Genomic DNA, 17,688 nt, shown 5'->3' with positions numbered 1-17,688 from the left:
TGCTTAGAGTGGCGGCCTCTGGACATCTGAAGCTCTGAGGGTGGGGGAGGGAGCATCCCCTAACCCAGAGATGTAGGGAAATTTCAGGCCTGGTAGGACCCAGATGCTCACACTCCCGCCCCTGCTGGTGCAGGCGTCTGGTTGTGCCCCAGTGCTGTGGGACCCCTCTCTTCGTATCCTACATGGCTGGGAGCCTACCTCCTCCCAGGGAACCCTAAAACCCAGCCTCATTCAGCCCCACTGAGACCCTCAAAGCTCAGGTCTGTTATGCAGGGTTTGGGACCCCCCTGGACTCCAAGAGGCCAGCTGCTGGCCTGGGTCACACAGCCCCAGGGACAGGACAAGGAGCCAGTCCTCTTCCCACCTGGAAAGGTTCCTGTGCCTTTAAAGCCTCCCCCCACCCAGGCCAGCAGGGGGAGGGAGGGGAGGAGCTGGGCACTGGGGACTCGGCTCCGAGCAGGAGTACAACAGGACCAACCCTGCAGCCAGGTGAGATGGGGCAGTACAGGTTGCACTCCAGGGCTGTGTGACCTCAAAGCGCGGCTCACCCTCTCTGTGCTGCTGGACAGCGTAGGTGTGGGGAGGGCCTCCTGGGGGTGTCTGGAGACCTGGGTTCCAGCCCCAGCTCTCTTATGTCCTGGTGGTGCCCTGGAGGAGCCCCTCTTCCTCTCTGAGCCTTGGTTTCTGCATCTGTGTAATGGGAGTGAGCTGCCCTTCAGGGTGATGGGGGCGGGGCTCATGTGGTCTGACCCTGCAGAGCTGTCGCACAGAAAGGCAGAGCCTTAGACCGGGCCTGAGCTGGGAGCCTCTGTTTCTCATCCGGTAAGTGGGTCTGAGTCTGCCTGACCAGGCTTTGTCTGACTCTGCCACAGTTGTGCAGTGAGTGGAGGAGGGCCAGGAAGTGGACTTTTGGATTAAGAGAAACTGAGGCCCAGAAAGCTTTGACAACCTGGGGTGGGGAAGGGGTGGTCACTGGGGGGGTCCAGGTCTGCAATGGAGCCAGAGCGGTGATAGGGGAGCTGAGGTGCCGTGTCCTCAGGCCACACCTGCCCATCTTGGGCTCGGGTTTGTGGCTGTGGTAGGGGTGGGGCAGGCCAGTGGTGCAAGGTGTGATTGCACAACTCCAGGGGGCGCCCACCACCTTGTGGTCATCACGGGCATGTATAGCTATTTCCACAGGTTTCTGACTGGTTGTGGTTATTAAGTTTGGGGGCAGAAGCCTTTTTCTTATTGAGAATAAGAATTTGCATGAGGGTGGGCACAGAGAGACAGACCTCAGCTCCAGGCCTGGCTCACTGTAAGCTTCCTGCCCGGAGCTGTGTTCTCATCCCTGGAAGACATGACTCCTCACCGTGGCCGGGTAGTGGGAGGGAAGACAAAGGGGTGGGGGCGGTCGTGGGTCCGCCTGCCGGTCCATGTGCTTCCAGGGCCAGCTGACCTTGGCCGAGGATCTTCTACTGAAGCCTCACTTTGCTGCCTGCGAGTGGGCTTAGGGCTGTGCCTGGGTTCACCCCCGTGGCTCTAGGGTTGGAGGAGTAACAGAGAAACCTCGGGCTGTCTGCTCTGTCCCATTTCCTCATGCTCACCTCTCTGCTGTGTCCTGGAACCTGCTAGCTCAGCCTAGATTCAGCCCAGGGATGGATTTGTGTGTGTGTGTGTGTGTGTGTGTGTGTGTGTGTGTGTGTGTTTGGAGGGGATGGTGCTGATGGCAGAGTCATCTGTGTGGGTGAGATTTGCATATTCCTGGGGATGGAGAACTCACCACTCTGTGTGCCTGGGAGGGGAGCAATGGGGTCTGGAGGAGACTGTCAGCCCAGACCCACTGCTGCCAGGTCCCCTCTCTGCCTGTGGGGGTGGGGAGCTGACTCGGACAGAATGTAACCACTTGACATGTGAGGGAGTTGCTTTCTTTGTTCGTACATCTTGCCTTTGTTGACACAGCCTCTGAAACGCCTTCCCTCTTGTCTCCCCTTCCTGGAACCTGCAGCTGCTCCTGGACTTCCCCTGAGCCCCGTGGCCGGCAGCGCTCTGTACTCCACCTCACCCCAGCCCAGAGTTGTCCTGTTAGGGTCACCTGTGGAGTCTGGGCCATCCTCTGCCCACCCAGACCTTCTTGCTACCTTCCTGCTGCTGCCGAGACTGCCCTGTCTCAGGCCACCCCAGGCAGGGGAAAAAAACTACTGGGCAGGCTCAGGCTGGGGACAGAACCCTGTGGCGCTCCACTACTGACCCCTCCCAGCTGACTGCTGTCCAGTGGAGCCACTTAGGCGGGGCTAAATCCCCTGATGTTTCTGGCTGGTGCCCAACCCTCAGGGACAGGTCCTGAGCCTTGGTCCTTGCCTCCTCCTTGTCCGTCTTCTCAGTCACCCTGGGCTGCAGGGGGGTCCAGGGAAAGAAGTGTCATGGCCCCCTCATCCTGGGGCCATCCTGGTTGGGGATTTCACGGCCGTGCATTTGGTGGGTTCTGTGCTATGCATGCTCAAGGGCAGTGGGTGAGGGGATAGGGCCGGTTCCGGCCACGTGACCAGGGCGTGCAGCAGTGTCTGGTCAGCCTCTCCGTCTCCTTCCATCTATCAGATGGTGCAGCCTTGCGTGGTCCTTGTGGACTAGATGTTACAGGTGGGGGCTGCAGGGGCTCCTGGGCCACCTGGACGCAGCTAGCTGGGGAGTGGGGTAGGGAGGCGTGACTCAGGAAGTGGCTGAGCCTTGTCCTTGGCAGATAAAGGCAAAGGGGCAATGGAGGGCAGTGTCCAAGTTCCCCTGGGCTGGGTCTGCAGCTACTCCTGACTCAGGACCTTGGTGGTGGGCTAATCAGGGATGTGCAGCAACTTAGGGCAGGCACGGGGTGGCTGGGTGTTCACTGGTGGGCTGTGTGACCTTGGACCTGCTCTGGCCCTCTCTGGGCCCCGCCTTTCGAGGCTTTTCAGGTGGTTTCTTGGGCCTGGATAGGTGGAATCTTCTGGACGTGAGGCCCTAGGCCTTGCTCCAGAGAGGTACCCTTGCCGTCCAGCTACCGGTCCAGGTTCTGGTCTGGTGCTGGTGGAACCTCTGCTGCACGACCTCAGGAACCATCTCTTGGACACCGTGTCTGGCTCTGGAGTTCAGATGCTCTGAACAAAGACAGGATGAGCCAGTGGGGGACCCAGCCTGGGGCTCACTGAGGGGCTTGCCCATGGACACCTGCCCTTTGGAGGGCACTGAATCTGGGGGGTGGGGACTCCAGCGTCTGTTACCACCTCTTTCCATCCCATTGGGGCCACACCCTTGGCCTGCTGCCACTGCCAAGGGGACCTTACGGGTCACTGATGACAGTACCTCCCACCTCCAGGGCCCTCCCAGGGCTGCATGAACTTAAAGTCACCTGGTGATAGACTGAGTCCCTGCACTCCTTGCTGCTGTGACATGCCGGCAGCCTCCGGCCGTCCTGCCTGCCAGGCTAGGCCGCTCTTTGAGGGCCGCCCACTCTCCACCCTGTTCTGAGGCTGTCAGCTGCCCCTCCGGGGCTGCTAGTTGCCCCTCCGGGACCAGGTGAGCCTGGGAGCTGCTCTGGCCTCTCCTTCTCCTTTCCTGTCTCTTCCGCTCCTCGGAGGGGTCCCCTTCAGATCCCAGTCCCAGTTCCGAGGCCCCCTGAGGAGCTCTGCAGGGGCCGCAGGCGTGGCTCTGGGCAGCTCCCAGGAGTGGGGGGGCCCTGGCCCGCACTGTGGCTGCGACTTTCTCAGGGAGACGAATCTGCCTCTTCCTCCCTGGCCAGTGACCCAGCCCAGAGCTGTCTTCCAAGGAACAGAAGCTCTCTTGGGCCCTCCACTCCCTCCAGGCCTCAGGTAAGCCCACCAGGGTCACGAGGAGCAGTTTAGCTGTTTCCCTTCCTGACACCGATTTGGGTGACAGCCAGGCCTCTTTGAGAAAAATGTGGGGGTGGGGGTGGGAACGGAAGCACAGTCCCCTGCAGGGTGTCTTCCGCCGGGCTGAGGGTGTCAGGCTGGGCCTGGCCTCCCTATTGCCCTGCCCAGTGAGATGGGGATGTGGTCAGTGAGGCCCACCCCTCTTCCTGCTCCCTGGCAGTCTGAGCCTTGCTGGGTACCCCCTACCCTTTCGGGAGGCCATTGGGCCCTTGGGTGGAAGGATGGACAGACAGATGGATGAACAGGGGAGGCTGGAGCTTGGACCTCAGGAGGTCTTGGCTGGCTCACCCCAGGGACCTGAGGGGAGAGAGGAGGGCCTGAGAGGGCTTCTCAGCTGATGGTCCCAAGCCCGGGGGGGAAATGAAGGCAGGCCCCCAAGGTGCCCAGTGTGGCCTGACCCAGTGGACAGGGAGGACTGGGGGGCCTCCTTGGTGGGTGGGGCTTTGCCTGTGCCAGGGAGGAGGGCACTGGCCCCTGTCCTGCCCCCCAACCCCGCTGCCTGTGATGGGGAAGCTCAGCGCCTGGACACAGGTTGCGGCCCAGCCCTCCCAGCACGGCTGCCTCCATCAGGAGCCTTAACCCTGACCCAGCCTCCCTGCCAGGGCCCAGGGTGCGCCCTGAGGACTGTTAAGCCTGGCAGAGGACAGAGGGCAGAGGGCATGGACCTTCCTGGGGCAGTGGCAGGGGCAGGGCCTGGTTGGCATTTTGGAGAGAGCTCTCTGGCTGTTTGTTGGAGGACTGAAGGGCAGGCAAAGCCAGCGGGAAGGAGGGCAGGGAGGAGCTAGAAATGGTGGTGTCGAGGTTCGGTCAAGTTGTCAAGGTGGAGAGGAGGGCTGGGCCCTGCTGGGGGTGTGGGGTGGTGGTCTGCTGTGTGACCCCTGAGCCCGGGGAGGAGAAAGCCCTACCGTGCACGTGGGGGTGGGATTCCGTCCTTAGACCATCCCTGGGATACCATGTCTGGCCCTGGAGTTCACACCCTCTGAATAGGGACAGGATGAGCCAGAGGGGCCCCAGCCCGGGGCTCTCAGCAGACACCAGTCCTTTGGAGGGAACTGAGTCTAGGAGAGGGGGACCCCCTGCCTGCCTCTGTCACCACACCTCTCCTTCCCGTTTGGGGTCGCACCCTTCGCCTGCTGCCATTGCCATGGGGACCCCACAGGTCACTACCATCCCTCCCTGCACAGCCTGGCAGGCAGTCAACAGGGAAATAAATGGTAAGCCAGAGGCTGGCCAGCTCCCGTCTGCCGCAACAGGCCACCAGGCACCCCCAGCATCGCTGACGCTCACCTAACACTTGATAGTTTCCAACCTACTTAACCTTCACAACACGCCCCAGTGGGCCCCTCTGTCATTCCCTGGACAGATGGTCAGTGACTTACCCAAGACCCCACACAGATGAGATGGGCAGTCTGGCCCCCGTGCCTGCGGGCTCCATCCCCTCGGCTGGCACACTGGGCTTCACCCCCTTGGTCACGTGACAGCTCCCTGCCCTGCTCTGTGCTAACAGCCTCCCCTTGACTCCAGAGCTCCTCCGGAGGCAGCGACACCTCACATAGTTCCTGGGGAGGGCTGGGCCCAGCCTGCTCCAGGAACACCCTCTCCCTTTTCAGGAAGACAAGCCTTCTGCGTGGTCCAGGAGTCTCCCTGGAGCAGATTCTGTGGCCACAGGCTCCTGCAGTGCACAAGGGAGACCCCAGTTATTCCTCCAGCCGTTTCAGCCAAACCCATCTTTTGTGACCACCTACCTCCCTGGGAGGCTCAGGGCTGCCATCCGCTGAGGAAGGTAGGCCCTGGTCCCGCAGTGGCTGATCTGATGATTTTAGGAGGAGACTGTGGGTGTCCCCTTGGAGCACAGGATGGAAGCTGAACCCTACATTCTGTGGCTGGCTACTCTGGGGACCCCAGGACGGTGCCGGGGAAGAGTCAGGCCAGGCAGGTCCCTCCTGCAGGACACCTTTGCCACTGTGAGGAAACAGACAAGGCCCTGCAGAAGCAGGGGCTCCTCCCCAGAAGTGAGATCTGGGGGCTCCCAGGAGGGATCCCTGCTGGAGGTGGGGTTCCTGAGGATAAGCAGGAGGATTTGGGGGGCAGAGATGGGGCCAGGAACTTCCAGCAGAGGGAGTAGCCTGAAAAAAGGCCTGGGGCCTGGAGAGAGACACAGGGAGGTATTTCTAAGGCCTGACTTTGGGCTGTGCCTGGTGGGATGGGGGTCGGGGTGTGCCAAGGCCAGGCCGGCAGTGGTCCCCTGACCTTCGACTCCCCTGCCCCCATGCCCACAGAGCCATGAAGAAGCGGTATGTGCTGCTGGCCCTGCTGGCCGTGGCCCTAGTGCTCCTTGTCATCGGCCTCTGCCTCTGGCTGCCCTCGGCCTCCAAGCCACACAACCACGTGTACCCCAGGGCGGCTGTGGCCGCGGATGCCCAGCGCTGCTCGGAGATCGGGAGGTGAGTGGAGCAGGGCGTGGGGACACAGGCCCTGGGGTTTAGCCACTGTAAGTGGACCTGGGAAAGACCCTCACCCTTCTGGGACTGCTTCCCCCCTGGTAAACGGGCTGCCTGGATGAAGGATGTTTAGTGTGTGTGGAGCTGCCTGTCCTGTCCTTGGGCCTTCTTGGCACCTCTGGTCAGGGGAGAAGGGGACACCAGCCCCGAGAGCAGGGTGTGGGTCTCCCAGCGTCCATTTGAGCCCTCTTCTCAGTTCAAGGGTGTCTGTCTCTGCAGGTAAACTCTGTTTCTTTACGCTTTTTTTAGACCCCTATCTCATATATACACAGACCAGTTCCTATTTAAAGACTTAAACAGAAAAAAATTAATAAAAAGTAACAATTTTCCATTTTTTTCCAATTATGAAAGTCACGTACATCTGCTTGAAGAAGCAGAACGTATGAAGCCCGTTGGTTTTGGAATTACATTAAAGCACCCCAGACGATGGATTGCTCTCCCTGGGGCGGGGTGGCCAGGCGGTGGGGAGGTGGGTGGCGGGGTGTGCATCTCAGGCTGAGGAGCCCACGGGCTCTCACTCCCCGGTACGTGCGGCCGGCAGGGACGCGCTGCGGGACGGCGGCTCTGCGGTGGACGCTGCCATCGCGGCCCTGCTGTGCGTGGGGCTCCTGAACGCCCACAGCATGGGCATCGGGGGCGGCCTGTTCCTCACCATCTACAACAGCACGACGCGTGAGTGCCAGGCAGGAGGCGCATGGCGGGGCTGTCTGCCTCAGGCTGGACGTGGGCTGCGGACGCACAGCTGGGTGGCCACGGGGTGCACCCGGGTGGGGTGAGGGGCTGGTGTTGGTCCCACCTGCCCACCTGCTTCTCCTTCCAGGAAAAGCTGAGGTCATCAATGCCCGTGAGGTGGCCCCTCGGCTGGCCTTTGCCAGCATGTTCAACAGCTCAGAGCAGTCAGAGGAAGGTGAGGCGGATGCAGTGGGGTGCAGGCTTGGGTGTGGGCGCGGGGCTGAGACAAGTTGCTGGGAAGGCTTGAGCATCACCCCTCAACCCCAGTCTGGGGCTGGGAATGGCTCTCACAGTCGCTGATGCTCCCCCACCCCTCCTGGCCCACACACCCTCCATAATAAATGGTCAAGCCCATAATCACAGTGGGTGGAGCTTCTGTTGTTTCTGCTCAGGTCCCTCCAGGGCACCTGGTGCCAGCATGGGCACAGGATGATGACTATTACAACAGCTTGCACACACTGGGGGCCCTGGGCCAGCACTCAGCTCAGCTCTGTTCGTCGATGAGCCCCTTGAATCCTCCCTGTGTGCTTGGCAGGGGGAGCATGGTGTCGATGTCCATTTTACAGGTGGGGATGCCAAGGCCCAGAGAGGTCATGACCAAGATCACACAGCCAGATGGTGGTAAAGCTGGGCTTGAGCCCAGGCTGTGTAAACCCTGGGTTTTTAACAGGCATCCAAGCCATTCATTCATTTGTGGGGAGAGCTCTCTGGAGTAGGGGGCAGAGTCTTTTTTTCGCCAACCTGCGTTGAAGCCAGAGGCCCCAACTGCTCACGTAGCCCAGGGAAACCAGTGGCCACCAGAGGGCACCGCCGCAAGGACCCCAGTGGATTGCGGGATGAGGTTGGAGGGGAGGAGGGGCGGGGAGCAAGGGCCGTCCTGAGTCTGATCCCCACTGCGGACTCTGCCCCCTGGGTGGGGCCCTGAAGGCTGCCGCTTCGGAATCCTCTCCAGCATATATGGAGTCTAAATTTTTACCCATCAGGAAACTCGCAATATGTAGAAAGGAAATCCTTCAGAGTGAGAGACTGCTGGAATCTTACAGACTTAGCATCTTTGGGTGCTTGGAAATCACATCTCTAACTCGGACTTGTTGAGGCATCAGGGCCTGTTCCCCAACAGATGAAATCAGACATTCCAGGTGGAGCAGGAAAGATAACTGGATGTGGGTGTGCCCGGGAGGCAGAGGGCATGTGGTTTCAGCAGGCGCCCGGGGTCAGGACATCTGAGCAGAGACCCAGAGGCTGGGCCTGGGTGGGGCAGCCGTGCACGTGTTGGGAAGGAGGGGGTGGGAGGACACAGGGTCAGGCGGGACGGTCCAGGTCCTGTCCGACCTCATGGGTCATTGTGAAGACCCAGGGGACTTGGGTGAATCTGGCCTTCATCCAACAGGACTCCTCCGGCTGCTGCAAAAAGGGGGCCAAGCTATCTGTCCATCAGGTGACCTGTCAGGAGGTCATAGTGATAACCAGGGAGAGCTGAGGGTGGGGTTGGTGGCTGGTGCTGGCACACTTGGAGGGACTTGCTGTCGGGTTGGGTGTGATGTGCTTGCCAAGAGTCCCAGATGAGCTTGGGTCTATGCCTGGAGGCATAGGGTGACCCTAACAGAGACTGCTAGGCTGCAGGGAGGTGGGACTGGGCGACAGTCCGGAGTCGGGGTCTGGCGTGTTAGGTTTGAGATGCCTTTTTCAAGTGGGCAGGTCTGGCCATGAGGGGAGCAGGCCAGAGAGTGACTTTGGGAGTTGTCAGCAGGTAATGGAACCTGAGCGTGATGTGGGGGAGGGCCCCCAGAGTTAGTGCAGACAGAGGAGAGTGTGGGGGTCGCTGGTGACCTTGGTGAGGGGTGGCATGAGAGCCTGTGTTGGGCTGCACCCCGCAGGCCTGCAAGCCCTGGACCTGGCCACCCTCCAGACCGAAGAAAGAGCCCAGAGTCAGTGACAGAGAGACACCCCTAGTTTAATGGACAGGAGGTCTTACATGCCTGAAGCGAGATCCTGGAGCCACACCCATCCTGTGCAGCAGACGGGGCAGGACCTGGCAGTAGTCTTTGTAGGGTGGAGGGTGTGGGTAGGGAGGTTACCAGTTACTAATTTCAGGTTGCTTACCAGGGAACCAGCAGAGGAACACACCCCGCTGATAAGCTGTCATAGTGGAGATATTCTAATCTAAAGATTAAAACAATCACTAGCTTGGTTTGGGGCAAGTACATCTCTGTGATTAAGAGGGAATAGGATGTGGGTGAAGCCAGGGCTGACTAAATCGGGGGATGTACAGAACAGGAGGACAGCCATCTTGGGCGGCCTGGCCACACCCCCTCACCCCCTGATTGGCTGGAGGGCAGGGCAGGGTTTATTTAAGATGGGGGGCTTTGTGAGCCACCTGTCAAACCTTCTGAGATGCAAGGCTGTTGGAGACTCGTGCCCAACTTCAGGGCGGGAGAGGCAGCTCTGGAGCTGCGGCCACCACGCCTGGGGGTGGCCGAGATAGCCCCAGTCATCTCAGGGGTGAAAGCAGGAGGGCGCCTGGGAGCAGGGGCTGTGGCTGAAACTTTCTGGGTCAGTGTCCGGCTTTAGGGCCCAGTCGGGGCAGCGGGCCCAGTGGGGAGCCTGGGTCCAGGGGTCTGTTTCCAGTGGAATCATGGGCTCCTCAAAAGACACTGCTAGGACAGGGGAGATGGGGAAACAGACCCAGAGACAGGCAGGGCAAGGGTTTGGGCTCAGGTCCCAGTTGGGACAACGGAAGAGCAGGGGCCTTGCCATGGGAGCCAGCCCAGCCTTGGGGATGGCCTGGGCTTCCGCTGGGGACTTTGGTGGGCTCCGGTGGAACCCTTGAGTCACAAGAGAGGCTTCGTGGTCTGGGAGGCTCAGCTGGAGAGATGGTAGGGGTCCTGGTTAATTATACTCTTGCTGCGCAGCTGTGAGCCTGACACAGGGTTTCAGACACGGTGGCACCCGCAGAGAGAGAAGTCTAGGATGGACAGCAGAACCCAGCAGGCGAGCCGCCGCCTCTCCCTCCTGTGCCCTCATCAGGCATCCCTGGCCCATTGGCTCTCCTGCCTGCCCAGTCCAGGCATGACCTCAAAAATCCATTTCCTTCCTGAGCCTCACAAGTCTCATCTGGGGATGTGCTGGGGGTATCCCCTGTGTGGACCCACTAACCGTGTCCCTCTCCTTCCACAGGGGGGCTGTCGGTGGCGGTTCCCGGCGAGATCCGCGGCTATGAGCTGGCACACCAGCGGCACGGGCGGCTGCCCTGGGCTCGCCTGTTCCAGCCCAGTATCCAGCTGGCCCGCCAGGGCTTCCCTGTGGGGAAGGCCTTGGCAGCAGCCCTGGAGAGAAGCCGGGCAGCCATTGAGGGGCGGCCTGCCCTGTGGTACGTCTGTAGTCCCTGCAGGGGGCGTGGCAGGTGACAGTGCAGTTTCAGGAATCCGGACTGATAGAGGGGCGGGGTCTAGGAGACCAAATCCCTGCCCATTCTGAGCCTGGTGGTGGGGTCCTGGCCCAGGGATCCCAACGGGCAGGGGACTCTAGGAGGCCTGGACTGGACACTGGAGGACAAGCCCTGAGTGCTGGGGCCACCCACCTGCAGACAGGGGCTCCATGTTCTTGATTCTCCTCGGAAGATGGGTGGGGTGGCTGGCTGAGTCAGCCCTACCTGCCTGCCTCACGGGAGCCCCCTCTGCCCCAGCGAGGTGTTCTGCCGGGACGGGAAAGTGCTGCGGGAGGGGGACCGAGTGACCATGCCTCGGCTGGCCGACACGTACGAGACGCTGGCCTTGGAGGGTGCCCAGGCTTTCTACAACGGGAGCCTCACAGCCCAGATTGTCAAGGATATCCAGGAGGCCGGTGAGCGGGTGACCTCAGGAGCCTGGGGCGAGGAACTCCACAGCAGGAACCCTGAGCCAGGGCCCAGAGACCTGGGTCCTTAGGTCCTACCTGGCCTGGGCACTGGGCCCTCGGGGAGTGCCTGGCAGAGGATGGTCACAATGGGTCTGCAGTCAGTGTCAAGCCACATGGATCCACAGCTCCTGGTTAGCTCAAGGCTAAGAGACCCTGCAATCTAGGAGAGAAAGCCCCAATGGGTAAATAAATGCAGGTGTAAGCAGGAGCCAGGATTGGGGAAAGCTCTAAAGTATGAATACCGGAGAGGTTCCTGGAGGAGGTGGCACCTAGATGGCAGATGAGGTTAGAGTTTGTAGGCAGAGAAAATAGTCTAGGGCCCTGAGAGAAGGGGTTTTAATTCTCCAGGAGGGTCACGGGGGATAAGAGTGGGCTTGGTGAGAGAGGCGTGGGAGGGGCTGCATGCAGCATCCTGCAGTTGGGACCTTGTGGGCAAGTTGTGATGGATTCAGGAGCCCCACACTGCCTCTCCCTGAGCTGTGGCTTCTTCAGGTTATTTTTATCATTGTGTCACGGAGGAGGGGCATTAGACAACAACCTTTACCACTGACGCCAGAAATTGGCCTGTAAAGACTTCGTCTGTCTGGAGCTATTTCCCTGGAGAATTAAGAGCTTCCTTCCACCCACACATTAGTCGTAGGAGGAGGGGCCTAAGCAGGGGGGAGATGGGAGGAGATATTTCCCACTTGAAGAAGACTATCTGGCCGTCAAGAGGAGAGTAGTGGGACCCCGGGGCCAACAGGGCAAGCAGGGGAAGGGCACTGGCCTGGGCCTGGCCGTGGGGTGGGAGCACCATCAGGGAGGACCAAGGGGTGGACAGAGCACCCAGCTCGACAGCCCCCCCGATAGTGTGCCCCATCCCTGTGTCACCCCTGAGGGCTGTCCTGTTGCAGGGGGCATCGTGACGGCCGAGGACCTGAGCAACTACCAGGCCGAGCTGATCGAGCACCCGCTCAGTGTCAGCCTCGGGGACGCCCAGCTCTATGTGCCCAGCGCCCCGCTCAGCGGGCCCGTGCTGGCCCTCATCCTCAACATCCTCAAAGGTGAGCTGCCCTCTGTGGCCTGCAGGAGCCGCAGGGTGGGGACAGCCATGCGAGGGCTTGGGGCCCCGGTCAGCTCCCAATGCCAGAGTTCACGGCTGGACAGCTTGGTCCAGAGGGCACGTCTGGTAAATCTAAGTGTTCATCTGTGACCGCGTGGACCGGGTGGCCCTGTGGCTGGATGTGTGAGGCCCAGGCCCAGGGACCCTTGCTTCCTTCTATCCCTACAAAGTGGCCATTGATCTTGGTTATTAAACACTTGCCATCTCAAGGTGGGCCAAGCGGCTCAGGGAGGTGTCAACCACCCTCCCAGCACCCCCGCCCCCACTAGCACTCAGTTGTCCTGCCTCGGCTGGGATGTCCCGGGGATCCTGGGGCTGCTGACCCTTTCCCGGTTCTGCCCAATCAGGGTATAACTTCTCCCGGGAGAGTGTGAAGACCCCTGAGCAGAAGGGCCTGACCTATCACCGCATCGTGGAGGCCTTCCGATTTGCCTATGCCAAGAGGACCCTGCTTGGGGACCCCAAGTTTGTCAACATGACTGAGGTAAGGGGCAGAGACTGGCCTGCAATGGGCCAGGAGGGCTCCCTGGGGCCACCCCAGCCTTACTCAGGCTTTACAAATCCATTTCCGACACTGACTTTGGCCTCGGGCCTACTTTGTGCTGAGATGGACTGGTGACCCTGAGTTCCGGCCTCTGACCCACGGAGCTCACAGGGTGGGGAGCACTGGGGGAGACAGACTTGTCAGTAAGTAATTACTGCCCACCTCCTTCACACTCCAACCTCAGGACCTTTGCAGGTGCTTTGCCATCAGCCTGAAAGGTTCTGGAGTGGTCAGTGGTGACCGTGAGGAACCCACAGGAGTGTCCTAGCCCTCAGGGGAAGTGAGAAGGATGGATTTGACATGGAGGACCAGCGTTTCAAGTGGGCAGAGACCCTGGCCACCTGCTCCCTGGTCACACCCAGGAGCTAACTTTCTAGTTCCAGGCCCAGCACTGCCCCACTACTCACCTGCCGGGTGCCCCGGCTTCATCCCCATTATGTCATTGCCTACTTGCGGCTCCTCATTCCAAGGTAGACCTGCAGACCCCCTCACACTGACCTGTGACCTCCCACAGCTGCCCTCCTGGGTCTCTTTTCTTTCCCAGGGACGATTTTGCACCCCCGCCCCCTAGTGACCTGGTGTCCCTAGGGAGGGGCAGGGGGAAGCCTGCATCGCGGCCCCCACTGCCCTCCCTCCCGGCTGAGGTCGGCCTCCTGCTCGTCCACTTGCTGACTCAGCGCACCCTTCCTGGAAGGCTGCGCTGTCTCTTGGGTTCCCAGTCTGCCCTTTCTTGTGGGTCATCCTAAGATAGACGTTCTCTTGGGGTTCCACAACCCTCCAGCTGCTGCCTGTCCCTCTGCCCTCCTTGGAGCAAACTTGGCCGACTCCATCCTCTCTGGAGCCCCTCCTATCCTGCCCTCCCTCCTGACTCCACCCCTGTGAGTCCAGCCCCAGCGTCCCCTTTGGGCCACTCCCAGCAGCATCTCACCCAGTTCACCAGCTCCTCCTCCTCAACTTTCTGTTTTGTGAAGTAGTAGACATTTTGGCTCATTCCTTCCTCTCTGCCTGTCTCAGCCATCTCTCCCTTGATAAACCCGTTTCCTCCTGAGTCAGTGGACAATGTGTCACAGAGATCCCACCTTCAGTTGCGTCTCCCGAGAGCAAGGACTTGTACACAAGACATGACTTATTGGACGCCTGGGTCGGGCTTTCCCCGAGGGTCCTGTCCATGTTTGCGGGTCCAGGGCCCGTCAGGCTCCCACCGGCACCAGCGGTTCTGTCTCTCCAGGCTTTTGCCCTCCGTGGACCCCCTTGGCTGTCTTGTTGATTTTAAGACCCGGGGCAGTTGTCTTGCAGGATGTCTCACTCCCTGGATTCGACTTTCTGAATCCTTGGAAGTAGGTTCAGGCTGAAAGTTTTCCCCTTGGGTTAGTCACTTAATCCACGGGTGTTGCTGGAAGTCTCCCGAGGCATTTCTTCTGCTCTGCCTCCAGGAACTTTCCTCACTGGCTCCTGCATCTTCTCCCATCTCTGTCTGTCATCTCTTCTTTGTCTGCCCGTCCGGGCCTGCGGCTTCAAGCTGACGAGCCCATGCTTATGCCTCAGTCCAGCCTTGCCCGTGAACTCACACATCAGGTGTGGCGCATCACCCACCTGAGACAGGCTTTCCAGGGTCCAACGAGCAGGTGTCCCAAATCAAGCTCCCAGCTGTCCCCACAGCTGCCCCTCCTGTAGTGTCCCTCTTTCCAGTCAGGGCCACTCTGGACCGAAAACTTTGGGGCATTCCTCTCTACCACCTGCTGAGACATCATCTCTCACCTGTGATGTCCGTAGCCCCCCCAACTTGGGTTCCACCCCCCACGGCTGCCAGAGGGATCTGTGAAAACACCTATCAGCTGTTCACTCCTCTGCCCCAAGCCCAGGTGGCCTAGAGCAAACGCCAAAGTCCTTATGGGGCCTGTAAAGACCTAAGGGATCAGCCCCTGCCTGCATCTTCAACCTCCTCTCTCCCTAACCCCATTCACTGTCTGCCTGTCACTCACAGGCCTGCCTCAGAGCCTTTGCATTACCATTCAGGCCTCATTTGAGGTGGCTCTTCAGATGTCACCTCCTCCGAGAAGCCCTCCCTGACCACTCTACCCCCACCCCGTCCCTCTCCACCCCTCTCACCTGGCTTGTCCTTTCCATCACATCCCTGCCTGCCTTTGTCTTCCTGCTGTGAGGGTGGAGACCTGCCTATCTGTTCCCTGCTCATCCCCCAGTTCTAGGCATGAAGTTACAAGCTCCATGAGTGAATGAATGCATGCATGAAAAATGTGGTGAGAGTAGGGGCTCAGAGGACGGACAGACACTGAGAGCTGCTGGACTGCAGCAGAGACAGAGGCTGGAGAGAGGGGGTCAGATGGTCCACGTGACGCTTAGGGTGCAGGAGGGTTGTGGTCAGAGCCAGGGTCGGGGGCTTCCTGAGAGCTGCTCGCACAAGCCTGTACCCCCTCCCCGCCTCCCCCACCTCCTCAGGCCGGCTCTGGGGTCTCGGCAGGTGGTCCGCAACATGAGCTCCGAGTTCTTTGCCGCCCAGCTCCGGGCCCGGATCTCCGACAACACCACTCACCCAACCTCCTACTACGAGCCTGAGTTCTACACACCGGACGACGGGGGCACCGCCCACCTGTCCGTGGTCTCGGAGGATGGCAGCGCCGTGTCGGCCACCAGCACCATCAACCTCTAGTAGGGCTGCTGGGTGGCCTGGGTGGGCCAGGGGCTGCCACGTGGGGACAGGAGGGACGAGGCGGGCGGGGCCAGGCACAGCGGTCTCACCTAGCCGGTCGGCAGCTTCGGTTCCAAGGTGCGGTCACGGGTCAGTGGGATCCTCTTCAATGACGAGATGGACGACTTCAGCTCCCCTAACATCATCAACCAGTTTGGAGTGCCGCCCTCACCCGCCAACTTCATCATGCCAGGTGTGGTGGGGGGGCTTGGGCGAGGAGGGGGCTGGTGTTCCAGCGGGTGGCTGACCAGCACCTCTGTCCCCTCCCTCCCTCCCTCCTGCCGGCAGGGAAACAGCCACTCTCGTCCATGTGCCCAGCCATCATTGTGGGTCAGGACGGCCGGGTCCGAATGGTGGTGGGTGCCTCTGGGGGCACGCAGATCACCACGTCCACTGCACTGGTACGTGCCACCCCTGTCCCTCGACCCCTTGCCCTTGGGCCATGCTGACACATCCCCACACCCCCAGGCCATCATCTACAGCCTGTGGTTCGGCTATGACGTGAAGCGGGCGGTGGAGGAGCCCCGGCTGCACAACCAACTTTTACCCAACACCACGACGCTGGAGAAAGACGTGGACCAGGTGGGGTGGGGGTGGGGGAACCGAGTCACAGGAGGGCCACCCGGTATCCTAGAGTGGAGGCCTGGGTCTCCTGAGTCATCATGGAGGGGACAATGGTGACCTCTGCCTGTAGCAGGTGACCTTCACACCCACTGTCTGGCCCATCTTGAGCCCCCGGGCCATGAGAACCAGGCCACCTGCTCCTATGAGACATAGGAGGCCCAGCCGCCCCCAGCTTGCTTTTCCTGGCCACGTGGCTGGAAGTGGCACCATCTGGGTCTGTGAAGCTCATGACCGCACACGTGTGGTTCGGATGGTGTCTTGGGCCTGGCTGAGGTCCTGTGTCCCTTCCTGTCCCCAGGCAGTGGCTGCAGCCCTGAAGACCCGGCGCCACCACACCCAGGTCACTTCCACCTTCATTGCCGTGGTCCAGGCCATTGTCCGCACACCAGATGGCTGGGCAGCTGCCTCAGACTCCAGGAAAGGCGGGGAGCCTGCAGGCTACTGAGCAAGTGCTCAGGCAGGCAAGGCAGGCTGGTAGATTGCCCAGGGATGAAATCCCACCCGGGCTGGGAGGGGGACTTCGGGGGACGTGCTTCCCCTGTGAGCGGCAAAGCAGTGCAATAAACGGGGCTGCAGTGCCAGGCTCTGGGCAGTCTTGCTGGCCGGCTCCCGATTCCCTGGGCCTCAGCATCCTGTGTGAAGTGGGGCACTTGGCAGGGAAGGAGGGAGAGAGGGGATTTGATTCCACCTTGGGTGCTGGAGCCAACAACCTCCGCCAGGTGGGTGTGGTGGGGGCTGGGGGCCCAGGGCGGGCCATGCCAAGCACTGTCCTTCCTCACCTTGAGCCCCAGGACCAGGGCCAGGCCACCTCTTTGCTGCGCTGGGCAGCAGCACTTCCCAGTGTTGGCCACTGGGAGGCGCGTGGCCCCAGCGTTTCCTCCATGGATGCTGGGAAGCCGGGTACCTCCTCAGCCTGGTGGGCATCTGGCCTCACCCTGCCCAGGTCACACGGAGGTGAAGCCAAGGTCTGGTGGGTGGGATTGGGCAAGAGGCTGGAGAAAAATGTGTTGGTCAGAGGCAGGCCCAGGGGGCTTTCCAAGCAGAAACCCAGAGTGAAACCCAAGCTGAGCTCAGCTCTGAAGGGAGGCCTGGTTCTCAGGGATTAGTCAGCTGGAGGAGGTCCCCAGATCCCCGAGGGTCAGGGCTTGGATCCATGCCCCGGGGAGGGGGCAGGTCTGGGGGGACATGGTGAGACTCAACCTCCCACCTCCCTCACCAGGGCCAGCCCCTCCCACCCTCTCTCGGGCCTCCTAACTCATTCTTTACGCACAGTTTAAGGCCTGAAGTGAGGCTCTGGGAAAGCCTGGTGGAGGTGGGCTGGGGAGAGGGGGATCTTAGCCAGATAACCCCCTGCCCAGTGAGCATCCTTGGGGCCCCCTGAGGGCGGGGGCCCAGGGGCCAGGGGATGCCAGGTCTGAGCCCTCCTTCATGAGGTAAAAAATCCTGGTGCTTCCAAAATGTCCACAGGAAAACAGTGTTGGCCCGTAGAGCCCCCTTGACCCAGGTCTGAGCCCTGAGCCCTGAGCCCTGGAGTGTGGTGTCTCTGAGGTTCCTGGGGGCAGGATGGAGGCTGGGCTGGTGGGATGGGCAGGTCTCTCCTCAGCCCTCATTTTAGCCCCAGAGAGGCCATGGCCCATTTTCATGAGAGAAGACTGCAGCCTGAGGGGCAGGCCTTGCTG

The 17,688-nt window shown here is 60.8% G+C and overlaps 1 protein-coding gene across 1 annotated transcript; it reads left to right on the top strand.

Annotated features, from left to right (window-relative positions):
- The first annotated feature begins 495 nt into the window (after positions 1–495).
- Positions 496–16,631, top strand: GGT1 (gamma-glutamyltransferase 1). Its single transcript, XM_010987306.2, has 16 exons — positions 496–822; positions 3,329–3,528; positions 3,752–3,821; positions 5,513–5,685; positions 6,182–6,346; positions 6,945–7,075; positions 7,224–7,310; positions 10,313–10,505; positions 10,821–10,978; positions 11,926–12,075; positions 12,482–12,618; positions 15,158–15,345; positions 15,451–15,578; positions 15,674–15,786; positions 15,854–15,967; positions 16,308–16,631. The coding sequence occupies exons 5-16, from the start codon at positions 6,186–6,188 to the stop codon at positions 16,452–16,454; spliced, it is 1,707 nt and encodes a 568-aa protein (XP_010985608.1). The 5' UTR covers positions 496–822; positions 3,329–3,528; positions 3,752–3,821; positions 5,513–5,685; positions 6,182–6,185; the 3' UTR covers positions 16,455–16,631.
- Positions 16,632–17,688: the final 1,057 nt, after the last annotated feature.

This window comes from Camelus dromedarius, chromosome 31 (genome assembly GCF_036321535.1).
Source record: "Camelus dromedarius isolate mCamDro1 chromosome 31, mCamDro1.pat, whole genome shotgun sequence".
Lineage (NCBI taxonomy): Eukaryota > Metazoa > Chordata > Mammalia > Artiodactyla > Camelidae > Camelus > Camelus dromedarius.
This window is presented reverse-complemented; position numbering and strand designations above follow the sequence as displayed.